This window comes from Cephus cinctus, unplaced genomic scaffold, assembly GCF_000341935.2.
Source record: "Cephus cinctus unplaced genomic scaffold, Ccin1 Ccin1_scaffold0191, whole genome shotgun sequence".
Classification (NCBI taxonomy): domain Eukaryota; kingdom Metazoa; phylum Arthropoda; class Insecta; order Hymenoptera; family Cephidae; genus Cephus; species Cephus cinctus.
In genome coordinates, this window is record NW_014332912.1 from 584,114 (window position 1) to 604,296 (window position 20,183).

The 20,183-nt window shown below is 35.9% G+C and overlaps 5 protein-coding genes across 30 annotated transcripts in view; 3 read left to right on the forward strand and 2 right to left on the reverse strand.

The window, feature by feature from the left end:
• Positions 1 to 3,265, forward strand: part of LOC107264727 (CB1 cannabinoid receptor-interacting protein 1) — a 4,814-nt gene extending 1,549 nt beyond the window's left edge. The window contains exons 2-4 of one of the 10 annotated variants that reach the window (XR_001537017.2): positions 1,692 to 1,974; positions 2,039 to 2,237; positions 2,382 to 3,265. Coding sequence is in view for 5 of the 10 variants with exons in the window: in XM_015733293.2 (XP_015588779.1) it covers positions 1,692 to 1,974; positions 2,043 to 2,084 (325 nt within the window). In the remaining 5 variants the exon portion in view is untranslated. Of the gene's footprint in view, positions 1 to 1,691 lie in introns of all 10 variants that reach the window. The other 9 variants (XR_001537015.2, XR_001537018.2, XR_001537016.2 and 6 more) reach the window with 9 other exon arrangements.
• LOC107264713 (RNA polymerase II-associated protein 1) lies at positions 2,894 to 7,945 on the reverse strand. 2 transcript variants are annotated; one of them, XM_025081960.1, is made up of 9 exons: positions 7,813 to 7,945; positions 7,128 to 7,691; positions 6,419 to 7,040; positions 5,833 to 6,337; positions 5,558 to 5,727; positions 5,307 to 5,466; positions 4,958 to 5,237; positions 4,786 to 4,889; positions 2,894 to 4,704 (listed from the first exon to the last, which is right to left on the reverse strand). In XM_025081960.1, the coding sequence occupies exons 2-9, from the start codon at positions 7,596 to 7,598 to the stop codon at positions 3,369 to 3,371; spliced, it is 3,648 nt and encodes a 1,215-aa protein (XP_024937728.1). In that variant the 5' UTR covers positions 7,599 to 7,691; positions 7,813 to 7,945; the 3' UTR covers positions 2,894 to 3,368. The 2 variants fall into 2 exon arrangements, with proteins under 2 accessions (XP_024937728.1, XP_015588745.1); XM_015733259.1 differs by having other exon boundaries at positions 7,128 to 7,882.
• Positions 7,890 to 9,961, forward strand: LOC107264721 (26S proteasome non-ATPase regulatory subunit 13). Its single transcript, XM_015733281.2, has 5 exons — positions 7,890 to 8,137; positions 8,222 to 8,335; positions 8,462 to 8,788; positions 8,869 to 9,201; positions 9,304 to 9,961. The coding sequence occupies exons 1-5, from the start codon at positions 8,022 to 8,024 to the stop codon at positions 9,569 to 9,571; spliced, it is 1,158 nt and encodes a 385-aa protein (XP_015588767.1). The 5' UTR covers positions 7,890 to 8,021; the 3' UTR covers positions 9,572 to 9,961.
• A 169-nt stretch (positions 9,962 to 10,130) lies between these two features.
• LOC107264714 (ras-responsive element-binding protein 1-like) lies at positions 10,131 to 18,186 on the reverse strand. 16 transcript variants are annotated; one of them, XM_025081972.1, is made up of 5 exons: positions 16,662 to 17,555; positions 16,343 to 16,471; positions 16,109 to 16,262; positions 13,330 to 13,394; positions 10,131 to 13,199 (listed from the first exon to the last, which is right to left on the reverse strand). In XM_025081972.1, the coding sequence occupies exons 3-5, from the start codon at positions 16,170 to 16,172 to the stop codon at positions 10,353 to 10,355; spliced, it is 2,976 nt and encodes a 991-aa protein (XP_024937740.1). In that variant the 5' UTR covers positions 16,173 to 16,262; positions 16,343 to 16,471; positions 16,662 to 17,555; the 3' UTR covers positions 10,131 to 10,352. The 16 variants fall into 16 exon arrangements, with proteins under 16 accessions (XP_024937740.1, XP_024937742.1, XP_015588749.1 ...); XM_025081974.1 differs by adding exons at positions 14,492 to 14,711; positions 15,151 to 15,416 and having other exon boundaries at positions 15,526 to 17,555; XM_015733263.2 differs by adding exons at positions 14,492 to 14,986; positions 15,151 to 15,416 and having other exon boundaries at positions 15,526 to 17,555.
• A 137-nt stretch (positions 18,187 to 18,323) lies between these two features.
• On the forward strand, positions 18,324 to 20,118 carry LOC107264722 (26S proteasome non-ATPase regulatory subunit 13). The gene is made up of 5 exons (XM_015733282.2): positions 18,324 to 18,465; positions 18,548 to 18,661; positions 18,785 to 19,111; positions 19,205 to 19,537; positions 19,644 to 20,118. Exons 1-5 carry the CDS (start codon positions 18,350 to 18,352, stop codon positions 19,909 to 19,911), a joined length of 1,158 nt encoding a protein of 385 aa, XP_015588768.1. The 5' UTR covers positions 18,324 to 18,349; the 3' UTR covers positions 19,912 to 20,118.
• The last annotated feature ends 65 nt before the right edge of the window (positions 20,119 to 20,183 follow it).

A 20,183-nucleotide genomic window follows, 5' to 3' on the forward strand; every position in this document is an offset into this window, starting at 1 on the left:
CTCCAAAGAGACTGGTCTCGTGAGCATGCTACATTAGTCTCATTCCTATACATTTGCGAAGTAATGTTATCTCAATTATAGAACAGATCGACGTAATGGAATGAAAAGAAAAAAAGTATTTCGTTGTTACGGATATTATCATTTTGTAAAAAAGGTGCCTTCTTCATCCTGTGCGCTTTGCTTCGAAACTTTAGAAGTCAAGATCCTTTGTACTTCTGGATTTCTAACAATAAGGGCTTTTTCGTTGTTGTATCGTAGTCACTCTGGTATAATTGAAGTACGACTAGGCCACTTGAGCTACTAGGAGACAAAAAAAATATTATGCTGACTCGCCGAGAGCTCGGGTCGTCATTGCTCCTTAGTGTATCGGACTCTGCTGCATTTTCTACAAACTACGATATCGATTCTCCGTTCAACATTATACGTCATTCCCAGGCTAATTTCTTTCGAGTTTGGCCTAGTCACGCTGAATTACACAGTACTTGTTTTATTATTAATAGGATAGAAACGCTGCAATAGATAGAAAAATAAAAGTAACTCTGTACTACATTGAAATACGTTCAAGAGAATAAGTCATGACCTTTGGAAAATTTCAATTTCGTTATCAATCGATGGGGATAGATTTTTTATTTACTTGGATCGATACGCAATCAAGTATGGAAATATATATACTTTTAAATTGAAGAAACACTAGTAGATAGGTCTTGTGACGTGATAATTTTATTATAAGGCAAATTAAAAAATTTTTTTTACGGAAGCTTTATATGAATTTTAATGGGAAAATTGTTCGCAACATTAAAGCGCTGTGTTGACTCTTGGCTTCTATTTCTGACTTGGCGATGCTTGTGCCAAGGCATTAATCTGACATTCAACACATTCAGAAAGAAACATTCTTCTGTGTTTATCGGATTTTCAAACACGAGTGTGTATGACAGGATAAACACAAATGTTTTATATGAGATTTTTAATAGCGCTTTCAACATATATTTATGTTCTCAATAGCGAATTTAGAGTTTTATGACGTAATAAAATTTTTATAGAATAATTAAGATGTTGATCGATATTAATAAGTTTTCTACATCTAATAAATATTATTTAGACTGATAGTAATTAAAAAAAAAATTTTTGCGAAGCAATTAATATCTAGGATGAAATTTTGAAAAAACATTCTTAATTATAACTGCTGAGAAGCAAATCGAATATTTTCAATCAACTATTTTCCTTCGGACAAATTCAGAGTAATTAGACTTCATGAATATAAAGTGTTGATACAATGTATGGCATATTATGATTGCGTTTGAATCCTTATATGTATAATCGATTATTCGTCATAATAGAAAAGGAACTATAAAAGCTATCTTGTGTATCTCATGAAATCGACAACGTCAGACCAATATAAATAAAAACATTTATAAGAAAGTTTTTGGACCAAACCAAAATAAATTAAAATAAATTAAAATAAAACATAAACATCAGGATTGCAAATTAAATTTATTCAAGAATGGACATACCCAATATGCATATTCATTTAGCGTGGTTGGATGATAATGATACAAAAATAATAGATCCATTTCTCCAACAAAATTAGTACACAATCGTTAAAGCAAAACTTTATGCAAAATATTTATCATAATTTCAATCGTTTTTCTATTAAGAAAAAAAACTTGATCTTTTACTCTATGATATTGCAGATCACTGACTATTGGAGGAAAACAAGTAGAAGCGATTGAACGTGCCAGGGACGGTACAGCTTGTGCTTACAGTGCTTATCACAGCACAGAAGGTATTCCAGCCAGTGCACGTGGACATCGAGAAGAGTTGCAGATTGCAATGCGCGTCCTGGGATCCGGTTACCTAGCCACTTGCCTTCAGATCAAATACTACCGTGCAGATGACCAGAGTCACTGTGAATGGGGCTCTCGATTACACTGCATAGAGCTGGACTGTTCCAGTGTAGAAGGAAGATTGGTAACGGTAGATCGAGAAACTTATAGAAAATTAGGCATAGAATCTTAGTTATGATGGCAAATTTCTCAAGGTAGAACCTCGCTACGCGATTGCTCACACTTAACGGCTGTACTTAAAGCTGGTAGAGAAGTATTCTGTGAACGCACTGAAGATAATCAGAGGATTGCAATCCTTTCTACGTAATGAAGCTGCTTGTCGGACAATTTAATTTCTATTGGGATGCTCTTTTACACTAATTAATGGACTACCTTGAAGTATGACGTATATACGTAAGCATTGTTTTTAAATACGATGTTATATACAACGAAGTGAATTTCATTAATATTACCCATAGAAATTGTTTACATTACATGATACTTTGTAATTTCAGTATCAATTTCGTTTTGTAGACAGATATATTTTTATTTTTGCAGGTTTCTCCATTATTTTAATGGGTAATAATTTTTAGATTGTAATGGATGCGTTTACATACATTTTTCTAGATGATTTTGGTGTTTTATTCTTTTGAAATACTTTCGAATCAAGTTGAGTGATCATATCACGAGACGTAAGCTGGCAGTAAAAATTCTTGGACAATCTATGTGACGAATCAATGTCCATTTATTATTAGATAAATTTTCAGATTAAACATGACATACGAAAGTTAATATAAAGAATAAAATTAGAAAATAGTTAACGTTTCTTCAATTATATTTTTATCTTTTTTTTTTACTTTCATTTCATGGAAATTAGTACTTAAAGGATTATAATGGTGTATATTGTTATTTTGACTGTGTCAATATGAAAATAGATTTTGTTAAAATTGTAAGAAGGAATTGTTTGAGTTAAAGTACAAAAATTAATGCATCGAATCAGTAAAAGTATACTGTTTCATAGTATTACACTACTTCTAGCTATAGACAAAAATTATTTACACATCAGAATCTTCATTTAAATACAAAAAATATATTTCCGTAGAATATTGGGCATATTGATAAATATATAATCGTCAATGATGCAACTTACATGGATCTAGAAGATTTTAGGATTTATACTAAGGCATATCACTGATTTTTTATAAAGCTTAAGCACTCCAGCTTGTAGAATCAATTAAATGCATATACTTATGTACATTACAGGATACCAAAGAAAAACGACCAAATAATGCCTCTACGCTTGATAATTGAACATTTATATCGTTCCTATTATCTATTTCATTTGAAAAGTTTTACATCTACACTCTTATATAGGTATAATAATGGCTAACTAAATCCGCATATTATAAATGAACGGAAAATAAAATCGATAACTAACGAGATTTTTTGCAGTTTCCTTCGCACATCATATACAATTATGTCATGTAAATATACCGTGGTGTTTAAAATAGGAAATAGTACTAGGTACGATTTCAGTTACATTGCTCATGTTTCTGGTGGAACGTAATTTAGCAAATCGTTTCTCAAATTTATATTGTTCATCTTTTCTACGCTTTCTCTCATTCTGGTAGCCAATTTACTGGTACCTTTTAAATACATAGCAGTATGGTGCATTGCAATGACGTATGCGACAGGACTCCATTCTTTTTTAATCATTCCTCTAACAAGAAAAGTAATGTAAGTTTCGATCATCGAGACATCTGATTCTATCGGATATAAATATTCGCTTAGAGGAATAACAAGTTTCTCTATGGGAATGCTTAAATATCGTAAAACCCCTGCGTGTTCGGACCACAATAATTTTCTATAATGGACATCGTGTCGCTGCGCAATCGGTACTAGCAAAGCCATGGCGAATCCATGATTACCGTAAGAAGACGCACCGAAATGTTCACAAAGGGCAGTAAACAAATCTATGAAAGAACTGAGACCCGGCACTTCCAGTGTGAAGTCCAAATTACGATAGTTGCATTTTAAAAATTTAGTCAACGCATTGATTAATAAAACGGATACGTTTTTGTTCAGGAACAATGTATCACATAGGTATACAAGTAACAATCTGCTAAATCTCAAATTCGGTGACAGTTTCTGTACTAAATCTGATAAAGTCAATTCCAAGCTTAATACGATAGCAACTACCTTTTCATCCCCTTGGTTATATTCGACACCATGTGTGCTTTTTGTATACAAATTAACTAGTGGTAAATATAACCAGTCCCTAGGCATAGCTGCTTGATCCCAATTACCATTACCAGTGTTATACGCTTCGTATAGTACAGCCAAATTATTAGGTAATTCCAATTCCACGCGACTACCATCGCTATCTAAATGAAGATTGTTCAAATCGTTTAATAAAACTTCAATTTTGAGTTTTTCACTTGATAAAGCTGTAGTGAGCATTTCTCGAATATCATGACGAGCGTCACCGGGTAATGCTGATATCAGCTTCAAAGATATTTTCCAAAGAATATGCCTAGTTTCAGTATTCAAATCTTCACGTAATAAATTACCACATCGTACTATCGCTGATACCAGTAAAAATTCTACACGAGTGTACCAAGATCTCTCTAAACACCATTCTTTTTCTTCGAGTTTGCGGATATACCTATTGAACTGACTGTGTTTGAAAATTTCTAGAATCTCTTTTTTGCATAGTGATTTACAAAAAGCATTTAGCATCGTTCCCAAGAATGGTATACAAGAATTTTGTGATACAATAGGTTGTAGTTGTCCATCTTGTGTTAATACACCAAGACTAGGAAGCGAGGATGGATCTCGTTCAATATTATTGACACAATCACTCAGCAAATTCGACGACGAGCTGAATGGACAAAATATTGAAATATAAAATAGGAATTACATGTGTCGCATTATTAAAACTTAAAGATGAATAATGACTTACCATATGTTGTAATATATTTTGATATTGGAAATCCATGATGAATTCATCGCAGATGTCTCGCCAACAGCTATTAATGTTTTTGACACTAACTTCGTCATAGTCCACTGTAAAATAAAAACTTTTATTATACTGAAGGTTACAAAAGGTTTTTTTTCTACTCTAATCAACTCACTGTAGGCGACGAAATTGATGCTAATTGCGTACTCCATTTTGATAACAATGTTACGATATTTGATCTTAGAGATGGTTCATAACCAGTAACAGCTACAAGTGCTGCTGCATGTTCACATGCTAATTCTGAAGATTGGCCAAGGTCGTGATTACTTAGTAATAGGCGCAATTGAGATACTAATATTAATTGGGCTCCAGAGATACTTTCAGAAGCAGCACCATATATTAATAAAAATTTCCAAAGTCGCAAGCTCTCGATGCACAGATGAATTCCATATTTCCTTGAAAGGGGAATTGTTAATCGATTAGTATGAAATCTTCAGATTTGTAATAATACACAAAACACATACCCAGAATCATTATTTACGTAAGAGAGGATAGAATGAATGATGTTCAAGTTTTCTAGCCTGTCGGCTACTGGTTTTCTGCCATAACAGATCAAAACACGACATAATTTTATTGCTGCAACGACTGGAACTCCATATGCATTGGTGATCACATTTTTGATTGCTTCAATTATATGTAAGGGAACCAGAAATGTATTGTAAGTCTTTGTAATGTAAGATACAACAATAAGTATTTGGTACTCTGTAATGCTTACCCATCTTATCGATAGTCAACGGTATAAAATATTTAGTGATAATATCTAACAAGTATGGAGTGGTCGCAATATCAAGTGCACTTTTTCGTGAATGTCTCGCAAGTCGAATTAATATTTCTAATGCACTTGTTACGCCAACTGGTGGTGGTTGCATTTGACTCAGAATATACCTAGAAACATAAATATGGATAAAATTAGTATTGAGATAGGACATTTTTTATTGATTCTAGCTCATTGTATGTAATTAAAATGATGATAAAAATATTGACATTTACCGAATTCGCAAAACTATGTCGGATCTTAAAGCTGCAGCAACTGTGTCCAGTTGTGCTAGTTCATGATCCTTTAAATTACTCGTATCATTGACATCTTCTGAGGAAGGCGTGAGTGTGGGCTCTGAGTAAATTCCCCATCCTAGAAGTCTGTCCAAACATACTTCATCTGCCTCACTAAATAAGAATGCTCTGAGTGCTTGCAATGTTGCTGTAACTACAGCAACTGATGTATCGTCGAGTGAAAATCTTAATAGAAGCAGAATATTCTTCTGACTCAAAGCACTCAAAGGCGCTGGGTACAAGACCTTGTCGTACCAGCCTCGACGACTTTTTTCCATAATGTTTCCTAATGTACTTAATGCAGTACAACGTTGTTGTTGTGTAGCAGATCGGCTGAGCTGCAATAACTCTTGAAGAGTATAGCCAGGACGATCAGGTTCTTCTCCATGATGATGGAGTCCTTGGTTTACTGTTAAATTTTCATCTTTGTATGGAAGTAAAACACCTAAAATATCGAGAAATCGTGAGAAATGTCACGCAGGTCTGGTTCAATATTATTTATTAAATAATTGTTTTGTCTGTTTACCATTAAAGTCAAAGCGTGCATTATAATATTCCTCTGATGATGAACTGTCATTCTCCCCTACAGGTATTTCTTCCATCCACTTGAATTTTTCTGTTTCTAAGAGATCCATATGTACCCAACCCTTTTGTTTAGCCTGATCAAGTATTTCCAATAATGGCTTGCCTAATTTAGTTGATTCAGTTTCAGACTTCATTACTACATCAGTATCAGAAGTATTGTCATTTGTTGTACAATGCAGTTCAGTACTACTTTGAACATTATTGTCCTTTTCATTGATCTTGGTAGACGTAAGGATATCTAACCCAATTGGGGCTTCAGTTGCTGAGAAATTATTTTTAGATTTTAACTGCTCCTTTGTTTTTTTTCTTGTTTTAAGAAATGCTAGTATATCAGGACTTAAAGTGGCCTCTAATCTTTGCTTTTCTTTTAAAATTTCTTCTTTGCTCATTTCACGTAATTTTTCAACATTGGCTTTGTGAATTTCAGATGCCCAAGGACCATCAATCAAAATACTGCCATTCTCATTCGACAAAGAATTACTATTAGTTTCATTTGATTTATTTACCATAGTATTCTTTTGTAAGAATTTTTGTAAGAACAAACTTTTTGATCCATCAGTTACCTAAGAATATAAGATATCGTTATTTTAATATATTACTACAATATAAATTTTACTTAAATCAGTATCAATAAACTATTTTTTAAATACCTTGTTTTCCAATGCAAAAGTTTTTGGAAAACCCATCTCCATAGTATCTGACGACAATCCACTTATGGGATTAAACTCAAATTTCTCTCCTATATATATTTTTTCTATAATATTTCCAAGCAATATGCTGGAGGGTTTTGCAGAAATATTTTTAACAGGATCAAAAGATCTCTCTATAACATCTCCATGTGTAACTACTTTTGAAACGGTAGGATGCAACATATCTCCACCAGTGTGAGATGTTGAAAGTTTGTTTTCTTGACCCCTACGTTTCCTACGTTCATATTTTGATAATCTTTGTCTGGATTTATTGTCTTGTGCAGCAAGATTTTTCTCGTTTGTATTCTGAGTATGTAATTTAATAACTTTTGCTGATGGTTGTTCTTTCGACTTTAGAAAGTCTTCTTGCATATGAAATAATTCTTCTTCACCTTCCCCAGGCTTAGGGCGCTTTATACTTGTCTCATTCATTTTTATTATTTATAGTAAGATATGTAGAACTCACTGTAGGTTATTTAACATAAAATAGTTCGCATCCTCCAAACGACTTTTTCAGTTAATAACCTAATCTAACACATACGAGATATGATTAAGAATAAGAATTAAGAGTGAGAAATTTGTACACCCACATACTTTATTTGTCTCAATACAAACTTGTCGCAATAGAAAACAATTGTTTACTTACACTGCTTACACCCCATGCTTTAGTAAATGTCGAACGCGCGCTTGCGCTGTTATAAACTGAGTAGTATCTTTTTCTAGCACTTTTTATCCAACGTTTACTGGCGTATTACTGTCTGCTTATTGGAAGATTGCGCTTGCGCTAGTATAGGCAACTCATGGGCAACTCTCATATTGTTCTTGCTTTGACATATTCCTGATCATTGTTGTAATATGACAACCTCCAGTGTTCCTAAGGATGTTAGCTCATATTTGAGCCAAATGCAAAATGTGGTAGACGCAGAACTGGCTGCGGACTGGGCTCAGTTGGAGGAACTATATAACAAAAAGTAAGATAAAATTTCTTAATTTTATACTAATACCAAAAGTGTAAAGAACGAGGTCCACGTTTCTTTGATCCCGGTGACTTGCAGGCTTTGGCATCAGCTGACACTTAAATTAGAAACTTTTGTGAAGCATCCTACTTTGCAAAAAGGAGATAATCTTGTTCAACTGTATAACAATTTTTTGTCGACTTTCGAAAATAAGTGAGTATACAATTTTTGTTTTATTTAACAATCAAGTATTATAAGCATATATTTTCGTACTTTGGAGCATGTGTTGTTCTTCGCGCCATTTTTATATTATTCTTGTCATGCTGTTGTGATATGCAGGATAAACCCACTGTCGTTAGTTGAAATACTGGCACACGTTATACAGCAATTTCAAGATAATGAAGAAGCAGTTAAATTCCTGGAAAAAACTGAATCTAAGGTGAAAAACAATAATGAAGCAGTGGCTCTGTGCAAAGTGTTTGCAGGGCAAATTTTGCTCGATAAACTCAATGATCAAGACAGAGCCAAGAAGATCATCGAAGATGTTGAGGTGATGCTTGACAATGCGGATGGCATTACCACAGTACATGGTAGATTTTATCTTCTGGCCAGTCGTCTTTATAGACTACAAGGCAAACATGCCGAATATTACCGTACTGCTCTAAGGTTCGTAGCATTTAGTACAACTTTTATCATTAATACCATTTTGTATGTTATATAAATAATATTGCTATTTTGTGTTGTAGGTATCTCGGATGTATTCAGCTGAATACCCTAAGTAGATCGGAACAAGAACAGCATGCATTTTTCCTGGGACTAGCAGCTCTTCTTGGTGAAGGTATCTACAATCTCGGAGAGCTATTAGCTCATCCAGTGCTAGAATCATTGAAGGGCACAGCTAATGGCTGGTTGGTGGATCTGCTTCAGGCATTTAATTCTGGTAATATAGCAGCATTTGAGAAATTAAAACCACAATGGAGTAAGGTCGCCGACTTGGTCGCTCAAGAATTAAAGTTAAGGCAAAAAATATCCCTACTGTGCCTCATGGAAATGACTTTCAAGCGACAAGCCAACCATCGGTAAATAATTTATAAGTTTTCAATCAACTTGATATGTATTCATGATTATCTTTTTTATATTTACTTTGAATCCTCAATAATATATTGCTTATTTCTATACAGCCAATTGACCTTTGCGGAAATTTCACAAGAAACACGTTTGCCAATTGGTGAAGTTGAACTGCTTGTGATGAAAGCACTGGCACAAGGACTCGTTCGTGGAGCAATCGATCAAGTTGCTGGCACTGTCAACATGACGTGGGTGCAACCACGAGTACTGGATCGCAGTCAAATCGCCAGAATGGTACAGAGATTAGAAGGCTGGTGCAAGGATGTAAACGCAATGGAACATCTTCTTGATACGAGAGCTTCCGACATTCTGACACTTTAATATTGTTTCTTATAATATACGGTCGGGCCACAAAATCAGATTCATAATATAGAAAAATTTCAATGCCAGTAACTTAAAAAATCTCTGAAAATGAAACTAATCTAGCTAATAATAATAATGAATGAATCGTGATAATCGAAAAATAATTCAATAAAATTATTGTGCTGCTAACAGTTTCATTAATTTCTATATAACTAGGCTTTAAAGTCTTTTTGTCACTGACACCTTTATAACTTATACGTTAAATTTGATAATACCTAATTGAACAGTAAATGAGTTTTCTTAACATTAGTGTCGTAAACTTTTATTGAAAAATGGAAAATAAGAAATTGTCAGCAAAGTCTTCTTGATATCAAAGATATATGTAATATCAAGGAGTCGTAAAAAAAATCCATTGAGTTTTAAATCATACCCTACCTTATTCTTAACAATAGACATACAAATTCAATTGTCAATATGTTAGCCAAAATCATGTCTTTGCTAGCGCATTGCCACAAATTTTATCCACGACTGATATTTCGTATTTTATACAGTTTTATTTATTACTATAAATACATTCTTAATATTTGCAGTAAACGTTTATTTACATACTTTACACGTTTACATGTCACATGCACAACACTCGCACTTTAATGAACACAAATTTCTGTTCCTACGTATTGTATAGTCAATTGTTTATACGTATATAGTTCGTATCTATCCGCAGGTGTCGTCAAATCAGGATGACCACTGTTGTTATTCTCAGATCACCCAGTATACATCATTGAATTTTAATATTACATTAAATGCTAAGGCACAAGTTAGTCTCGGATTTTATATCATCGTGATGTCGTGTCTTAGACGGACCTCTTGTGGAATGACTTTTTCGTGATCCTTTATTCCTGTATTCAGGATGCTGATGCTTAATGTGCCTGTCCATATTGTTTTTAAGGGTGAATCTCACTGAACAATACTCACACTCAAAAGGTTTCTCGATTCGGTACCTAGCTTGTTTGCGTTTCTGTGTGAGAACTCGATTCTTGGCAGCCTTTTTTAATGATTTCGGCGTAATGGAATTTTCTCGATCTTCTTCCGGTTCCACGAAGTTATTAGACGATGGTGAAAAAATCGGGTTGGAGTCATTATTTCGATTAGCATTTGGTCCAGCTAATAAATCTTGAACTTGAAATATGTTTGATGTAATTTCAGATGGTTCGCTACGCCCATTACCATTAATTTTTTTCAAATTTGGTACAAATTCCGTCTGAACTCTATTCCTCGCGGCAGAATTTATACGCATTAAATGTGGATTTTGGTAATCAGGTAAAATTCGACCATACTTCAATGAGATGGTATCAAAACCACTATACATCGAACAAGCACTCGGCTGAAGGCTTCCTAAGAAATTTTGTGGATATCTTGCGTGTGTGGTATTGATAAGATCTCCATTCAATGGAAAATTGGCACTGGGAATGTCCACAGAATTACTAACGGAGAGTGTAGATAGGCCAAGCTGCTTGATGTCGTTGCTCATGGATTTCTTGGTGAGATCAAGAGGAACGTCGTTGACCTCAGAATCATGGACATTTACTGAATGTCCAGGAGTAATCTTCAAGTTGATAGGGCCATCCTCGGTCCTTTTATGCTGTTCAGATTTGATTTCACTGACTAGGGATACACTTGAACACGATGAAATGAAGTTTCGGTTGTCTCTGAAGTAGGTGGGACCTCTTGCTACTTCCTGAGACTGTTTTGGCTCCTCAGACCATCTTCTCCGTTTCACGAATTCAAGATTCGTTCTTCTTGAGAAGATTTCCGGTTTTTCATAGTTGTTTACGGCAACTAATGAAAGAACTTCTGGTTGCAGAAGCTTAAGATTCTTGATTCCTTGGATTTCAGCATTCAACTCACTGGGTACTGCAGGTAATGTTGAATGGTGATAATACTGGAGTATGGGTTCATCGTGTATGTTGGTGTAGACTAAAGTTTTTCGGGCGTCTTTCTTGACAAATGGTACAGCAGATTCACACTCAGTGGGGTCGATTGCGAGGTCTTCGTTGGGATGATAAATCAGAGCGTTCTTCATTTCCTCACGAGTGAGGCTCGGATGGATACTGCGTATGTGTCGCTCGCAATTCGCCTTGGTGGTAAAGGCGTAATTACATACAGAGCATTCAAAAGGTCTGGCACCCTTATGAGATCTTAAATGTTTAATGAGACCAACTTTTTCAGTATTCGTGTACGGACATATGTTGCAAAAATAGGAAACGCCTGGATCGACGTTCATGTGCACGCTGTTGTGAGACTTGAGAGCTCGAAGATTTGAAAATGTTTCGGTGCACAGTCTACATGGGAATTCTCCTTTGAACTTCATTATTCTGAAATCAGCTGCAAAAGGGTCTTGAACTTCTTCCTGATATACTGAAGAAGACGAACTGGATGCGCCGGATGAACTAGAGGTTCTAACGTTCGAATCAATCTTCATAAAGTTATCTGGAGTTTCGGTACTCGACCTCAGGATGTCTTGCGGAATTAGGTCAGACGTTGCTATGCTGGAGTTTTGGAAGTCATACGGATCTTTAGTTGTCTTGCCATTTAAATGATCAGCTCCTTTTTGAAGATTAAGATTATCAAGGAACTCGGCTTTCTGAGATTGATTTTCACTTTGGCTCCTATTTTCAGAATTTGATATTTCACAGTTAGGCTCATGTGCTTCTTGGGCAGCTTGTAGTGTAGTTACACAAGGAAACTTGCATGAACACTTGGAACATTGAAAGATTGGATTTGTCTCAGAAGATGCCATGGGAAGAGATTCTTCGCTAAATAAGTCGGTATTGCTGGAGAAATCAATTATTGAAGAGATGAAAAAGGACAGATCGTTTGGTGGCGACAAAGAATTTCGAAAATTTCTAACAATGCTGGTAACTGTTTTCTTAAGAAAATGTCTTAAAAACCAATGATGATGCGACACGCGATGATCCTTGAATACGATGTCACAGATTTCGCACTTGGGTTGCACTTCAGGATGATTGTGTTGAAGATGAGCTTCAAGAAGAGCCATGCTAGCAAAATCTTGTCTGTGGCATATCTGACACTTACGAATAGCTATATTCTCGTTATTATTAGATTCAAAACCAGTGCGAGTAGTTTCATGATTGTATTGCGTCTCAAGCTGATCCGTAGAGCCTAATGAATTCCGTATGATTACAGTCGAGCTGGGACATTCATATTCCTTGACTGGCTCCGAAGAATTACGTTCGACAACTTCATTATTATTGTTCTGTTCAACACGACGTCTTTTCGTAGACTTTTCTAATACATTGCTCGTCTCTGAATCTATAGAACTACGAAGTGATTGTACCCCATGTGCCGTCCTTAGGTGTCTATTCATATTTCCATTGGTAGTAAAGGCCATCTCACAGTGTTGACACTTAAAGGGCCTTTCACCCGAATGAACGAGTAGGTGTCGATCCAGTGAACTTGCAGAACTGAGCACTTTATGACAGACGCCGCAAGTATAATCCTCTTCGCCGCTAGAATGCGTACCGCGTGGAGAATGATGACTACGAAGATGATATGTGAGCAGCTTCAAGCTTGAGAGCGCGGCAGGACACGAAGGGCAGCGATGACTTTCTTCAGGATGATCGACCTTAAAAGCCATAGAAAAAAGACTTTAAAAGATAGTCAAATAGAAGATTATCATTTTAACAATTGTATTCATGATTCTAAACAATCTTTTATCTCTAACACATCTGCTGCCATGATAAATGTATACTCACCAATGATGATGACATGAAATACGCTTCCTTGTTTTGTTGCTGACACGATTCATTCTTGGTGATCACTGTAATCATAAAAGAATATGTCTTAATCCCTCAACGACAACAATTGCGACTGACGTTTTCTCATCTGTTTCACGACAGTATACAGATCTTAGGATTTGAAAACGCGTTGAATGGTTTTACTATAGTCTTATCAGACATGGTTGGTTGAGCTAGAGTTTAAAATACAAACCAAATCAATGACTAATTTCGTATGATAAGGGAGTCGTGTTTCATACGTCAGAATGAGTTTTCTCATTAACTCTTATTCCTGCTAAAAATTCTTCACAATTTTGTCCACCTATTAATAGTTAGAAATTTTATTCTCACGCCAAAGATGGAATGTGATATTACTTACTCATTACGATTGTGAATTTATTAATATAACAATAGACTTTTCTCAATTCTCCCTGGTACTTAGATAAAAATTAAACAACCAATTTCCTAGTACCATCCAATCCCTTTGCTTGTCCTCTTCGTTTATATTCTTTTTCATTATAACATTTATCATATTCTTTACAAGAAATCTTGAGACACTATTCTGATTGGTGGGAACAATTTGAAGGCGGCACTGAACGAATGCATTGGTGGGACCTCATCTCGGAGCTTTTATCTTCTTTTCTGCCCTGCATCTATCCCCACCATTCAGGCTGACATAACCCCACCACCAATCGCGCTCGTGCCTACTCTCGTGTTTCTCCTAGCTCGTTCCCTCTCGCGGCCACCCTCGTCACTTAGTGTCTCTTGCTCTTCTGCGAGGAGCGATACTCCCACGCGCCGCAGGAAAGAAGCAAAGATGGCGGTTGGTTTTCATGAGCCGAGAACTGTTGCCTTGGTAACCTTGGCTTACCCTGCCATAACCCCTAACCACCCTTGAATCTAATAGTCACGTATACCTACTGGTGCCTGATTCTGGTTATATAGATATATATGGAAGCGTGCGAATGTGCCTGGATCGCGTAGCATTTGCAGGACTCAAGGTAAACATATGCTCGTAAGGAGTTAGATATTTTCTAATCACGTCTGTTACTGAAATTATATGATGAAAGTCTCGTCAACTTTGAATTTAATTGTTTGAGTAAGCCTAAGATCGCTGAAATAAATGAAGAATCGAACGTACCTTTCAAAGAGTAATCCATGTCGTAGTATTTCTCAAGTCATGAAAGTAGCTTGTCGACGTTCGACTTAAAATCCAAAACAAACGACGTAACACCACACTCTTTGACAGGGTAAACCGGCCACGGCAGAGTCAAAGCACGCGTTGTAGCTATCGCACCAAGTACGCGATTCCACTGTGCAGCCACGAGTCTTCCTCGACTTTTTTATTCATCGACGATGCTCTGGGGATTCACAATTTATGTGAATCGTGCGTCGTTGTGCGACTTTTACGTCCGTGAATATAACAGAGAGAGTTCAATGGCAACCGACTTCAACTGGATTCGGTCTTGGAATAGAGTAATCACGACAATCTTTTTTCCAATCACAAGTAGCACCTTACACGGTATACGCACGACGCACCGATCTTGTCGACAATCGATTGAATGTTAAAAGACGACACGAGCGAATGACTCACTGCAGAGAACTGACACTGGTGGTTCCAGCAAGTTTTCATAACCTGTCGACATCGTCTGCTAAATTTTCCGCCTATTCGTTTCGTAGCACGGAAATTCCCAGTCTTTGAACCAATTGGCTCACGGCTATGCTATTTTTGAAAGTAACAACCCTCCTACTATATTATAGACCGTCCCACAAAATCAGGATGCAAAACTCACTGCCTACCTGTAGATATGCTACCATCCCCTGCCATCGGACAATTTATATTTTTGTGCATTGTGCCATTATTATATTTCTCTTTATGGCTTCTTTACGTACTTCTGTCCCTTTTTATTTGCTATTTATTTTAGAATTGTTATTATTTCCTTTTTGTATTTCATTTCACGGTTATAGGTAATTACTTCCATGCCAATATAAATCATTGTTCCAGTTGAAACTTTATTCAATCTTTTAAATATTTCTTAATACTGCATACAGCGAATTCTGAAAATCTTTGAAAATCGTTATCTAGAATTAACAATATTTAAAAATACTTATAAAAAATTACAATAAAAATGTCAATTGTGTAAGAGATCCGATGGATCGATTCAAATGACTTACTGGACATATTTCAACTTGCAAGTGTGCACTGACATCATGGTCACGCGGCAAGGTTATGTTACACAGATGACAATCCAAGCATAAATAAAGATGAAATGTAACTTCGTAATTAGCTCAAATACATTTGATGGAAGATAGACAAATTTCGTTTTAGGATTTACTTCTATCAACATCTATAATTCCTATAACGGTACACAAACTATCTCTCAGTGTTTACGAGTTTTTAACATTTCTTACTTTTGGGTGGGACTGTAACACAAATAGTAGCGGCACCAAATTACTCAAAGTGACCTTCGACTAATCTCTTATTTCTTACTCAGACAAATTTCATACCGCTACCTTCATGCACAAACTAACCTTTTTATCACAATGTTACTGTCAAATTCCACATCATGTTCAGTTACCTTATTCAAATCGTAAAATTGTCTTGCAGTGCTATTAAAAAAATCCAGGAGTCATCCACAGTCATCCACCAGCAGAACAATCCTTGTAAGAGGGGATGAACGGAGGATTTAAGGGTGCTAGTATCTCAACTGTACGAAACATCAATGGGGTATACAACCCTTATGCTAATTTTACATACCTAAGTCATCCTCTACATTAATTGGAAACGACCTGGCCGTTCGAGAATTCAACAAATGGACCATCAGGACATGGGCTGCTGGATACAGCACCAATATGTTAGGGGACGTAAGGAGACCCACGTCCTTCCCTTTGTAGACCCATGGTCAGGCTTACTGTCCGTTGTTAAAAGTGTCATAAAAAACAGAGACAAAATCCGTGGAGATAGTTGACGTTTAACGGTATTGTGAATTACCTGTTTTGTTTACAGCATTCTAGCTCCTGTGTATGTATGAAGGACCGATATTTTTGTACCATCCATATACATAATTTCAAATATCATTACTCGCCAGTTAACGTGTAATTTACTTACGAAATCCAAGTCCTGAAAAATACATAGTACAAGGTGTTTATATTAGAAGAAGGATGAAGTCTATTTAACATCCTTTCTGTGCATCTATTCACTGCCTGTTGTTTTGGACATAGTAGCATACAAACCTCCGTGAAACTTTCGTTTAGGACATCATCTAACAATACACTGAACTGAGGATTAAAAAGCTTTTGTTGTGACTTACTCACTTGGGACTGCTGACGTCAGGAAATTTTCTAACTCCTTTTATTACGGGTACACAGCTAGGGGGAACCTCAGGATGGTTTGTAGAAAAGTACAGACAGAAGATGTGGTGTCTTATTTACCTAGAAAAAGGAAAAGAAAGGTGGTATTGAGTTTCTGGAATTATGGTGTTTAGTGTTTATGGCAGAGAATTTCACTTTATCTTTATAACCTACCTGAGCCCGACGGAGACAGAAGAATGCTATCGGGTATTATTAGCGAATGACATTGCTTTCATCGTGTAGTATTTATATTGAGTAGAGTATAAATTGCATGTTTCAGAAATATTGAACGATTCGATTTGACGAAACTATTGGTAAATTTAAAACAGTTTTGGATTTTATTAGATTATTATAAACTGGACGTAACTGAAAAGACTTGTGTCTTCGTGGTTACTCAGCGAAGGATTTTCGACTGTAAAGTGTTTAGGGACTGTAGATAGCTTGAGATTAGGATACTATCTCTTTGTGTCATTTATCCGCTTCATTTTCTACTCAGAACTTATTCCTACAAATAATTATATGTCGGTCGGTAGCTCGTTTAGAGGTTATTAGAAGCAGACGAAGAGTCTTAGTCCTGCAGGACTGGTGATTTGGAGACTCCCCCGTATTTGTGTCATAACGTTATTTTTAGAATCTGAAGTCTCGTTCGTTCATTACTCTACTGTTTCATAGAATATCAGATTGCACAGTGATAGCAAGAGTGAACGCAGCGAAAAAGTATGCCTTTTTTAAATTGAGTTAAGAGATACAAGTTCAGGATGGAAAGAAAGTATTGATAATGTGACATCAGGGAACATGTTTCGTGTCAAATGCTTTTATAATGTATTGGTGTTTTACTTATAGTAAGTAAAAAGGATATTTTTGTTTAAAATTCGTGTAAGATTAATTTTATTGAATCAAGTGATCAAACATGGTCAAGTGTAATAATTGGTTTTGAACATTCACGGAACTAGAAACCTTTCTCGGGCTACTGTTTGCTAGTGGATCAGGTATGCTTGTTTATTTTGACTATAATAATAGTTAGTAATCACCTTTCAAAAAGGTGTGGAATATTTGCACCAAACTTTTCGGCTCACTATTCTTCAGCATAGCTCTCGAAAATTCAGGAGACTTAATCAGTCATAGTGGTTTACCCCTTTACAGGGTTAAAGGTGATTGGTTAATTCTACTTAAAGCTCATCTCTTAGAAGTGTAAATTATGATGTTTTCTGGGGATAGCAATGACGTCTTATGATAATTTATGAAAATTTATGACTGTGAAGGAATCCATTCAAAGGGGAATTAAAGGTACATTTGCCATTTATTAAACTAGTTCAAAATTTTTAAGTATTCTATTGTTTATATCGGCCGGATATCAAGTGATACTGTTGGATGAGAAATGATTGTATTATTAGGTAGAAAATAATTCTTCAACGTACCATTACGCATTGTTAATTACGAAAATTCATCATCTAAGAGGCTTCATCCATATTTGAATAGTGGCTTTATTTCTTGTTCATCCGATTTGGATTGGTAGAAGAGGGATCAAATCATAATAATTTTTCTGTTGGCCATACTGTTGGAGGAAATGGAGCTTCCGGTTGTATGAGCATGCGTAGACTGTCCTATTATTTTCGTTGTAAAATAGTCTTGGTCATTGTTGTTAAACATGGCGACTGCTGTTTCTCCTAAGGATGTCAGTACATATTTCAATCAAATGCAAAATGTCGCAGACAAAGAAGTGTCTGCGGAGTGGACACAGATGGAGGAACTATACAACAAAAAGTGAGTAAAGTTCTTATTCTTACATATTGTTAACGATATCAAGAATGTGATTCATGTTTCTTTGAACCCGGTGACTTTGCAGGCTTTGGCATCAGTTGACACTTAAACTGGAAACTTTTGTGAAGCATCCTACTTTACAAAAAGGAGATAATTTAGTACAATTGTATAACAATTTTTTGTCTACATTTGAGAATAAGTGAGTATGAAATTTCGTTGGATTTAGCAACTGAAATACATAACCTCACAATTTAATGTTTGGAGCAAGTTTCCTGGCAATGTGTATTGCCTTTGTTTATGAAGAAATTTTTACGGTGTACAGGATAAATCCATTGACGTTAGTTGAAATACTGGCACATGTTGTCCTGCAATTTCAAGACAAGCAAGAAGCAGTTAAATTCTTAGAAAAGGCTGAAACTAAAGTAAAAGGTAATAATGAAGCAGTCGCTCTGTGCAAAGTACTTACGGGGCAGATCCTACTTGACAAACTCAATGATCAGGACAGAGCAAAGAAGATCATCGAAGATGTTGAGGTGATGCTTGACAATGCCGATGGCATCACCACGGTACATGGTAGATTTTATCTCTTAGCCAGTCGTCTATATAGACTACAAGGAAAACATGCTGAATATTATCGCACTGCTTTAAGGTTAGTATCGACCCATGTGTACTATATCTTCATTCTTATTCCATTGTTTATTATGGAAACAGCAAAACTAATAACTATTATTTTCTTTGGTAGGTATTTGGGATGTATTGATTTGAGTACTTTAACTAAGAAAGAACAAGAGCAGCATGCATTTTTCCTTGGACTAGCAGCTCTTCTTGGAGATGGTGTTTACAATCTCGGAGAGCTTCTGGCTCACCCTGTGTTACAATCTCTAAAGGGTACACCTAACACCTGGCTCGTGGATGTACTTCAGGCATTTAATGCTGGCGATATAGCAGCGTTAGAAAGATTAAAACCGCAATGGAGTAAAGTTGCTGATTTGGCTGCTCAAGAATTGAAATTGAGACAAAAGATATCTTTATTGTGTCTCATGGAGATGACGTTCAAGCGACAAGCCAACCATCGGTACTTATCTTTTCCTCATGTTTTCAAATGATTTGACAATTATTCGAGATACTTTTCTTCATATTTACATTCAACTATTAGTAATATACTGCTCATTCCTATACAGCCAATTGACCTTTGCTGAAATTTCAAAAGAAACACGTTTACCAGTTAGTGAAGTTGAACTGCTTGTGATGAAAGCACTGGCCCAGGGACTGATCCGTGGAGCAATTGACCAAGTTGCTGGCACTGTCAACATGACCTGGGTTCAACCGCGAGTACTGGACCGCAGTCAAATATCCCGAATGGTACAAAGATTAGATGGCTGGTGCAAGGATATAAACTCAATGGAAAATCTTCTCGAATCAAGAGCCACTGAAATTCTCACTCTTTAATAGAGCTTGTGTTCAAAGCAATAAAAAATCCATTTATAAGCAGAATCTTACCATTCTACCATTAATCTCCAAACAGGAGAGATATAAATGAATGCTGCGTGACATAATAAAGGATGAAGTTGTGGGAAAACACACTTCAAAGCCCATTCGAGTCTCACATGTTATTGGGAAGTGGAATATTAAATAAAATTTTCAACGTTAATACTATATCTCCACTTAGTTTTGTGGCGTAACGATATACAAATGCCAATGCACGAGATAGGATATACCCA

Coding starts and splice junctions, on each gene's coding strand:
- LOC107264713 (XM_025081960.1), bottom strand. CDS start 7,598: ATGAATGAGACAAGTATAAAGCGCCCTAAGCCTGGGGAAGGTGAAGAA. Junction 6,338..6,418: donor TGCACGCTTTGACTTTAATG/GTAAACAGACAA, acceptor TCGATATTTTAG/GTGTTTTACTTCCATACAAA. Junction 5,728..5,832: donor GACATAGTTTTGCGAATTCG/GTAAATGTCAAT, acceptor TTATGTTTCTAG/GTATATTCTGAGTCAAATGC.
- LOC107264721 (XM_015733281.2), top strand. CDS start 8,022: ATGACAACCTCCAGTGTTCCTAAGGATGTTAGCTCATATTTGAGCCAA. Junction 8,789..8,868: donor TATTACCGTACTGCTCTAAG/GTTCGTAGCATT, acceptor TTTGTGTTGTAG/GTATCTCGGATGTATTCAGC. Junction 9,202..9,303: donor AAGCGACAAGCCAACCATCG/GTAAATAATTTA, acceptor ATTTCTATACAG/CCAATTGACCTTTGCGGAAA.
- LOC107264714 (XM_025081968.1), bottom strand. CDS start 16,172: ATGGTCCATTTGTTGAATTCTCGAACGGCCAGGTCGTTTCCAATTAAT. Junction 13,395..16,108: donor TAATGTAGAGGATGACTTAG/GTATGTAAAATT, acceptor TTATGATTACAG/TGATCACCAAGAATGAATCG. Junction 13,200..13,329: donor ATTTCATGTCATCATCATTG/GTGAGTATACAT, acceptor ATGGCTTTTAAG/GTCGATCATCCTGAAGAAAG.
- LOC107264722 (XM_015733282.2), top strand. CDS start 18,350: ATGGCGACTGCTGTTTCTCCTAAGGATGTCAGTACATATTTCAATCAA. Junction 18,662..18,784: donor TTGTCTACATTTGAGAATAA/GTGAGTATGAAA, acceptor TACGGTGTACAG/GATAAATCCATTGACGTTAG. Junction 19,112..19,204: donor TATTATCGCACTGCTTTAAG/GTTAGTATCGAC, acceptor TTTCTTTGGTAG/GTATTTGGGATGTATTGATT.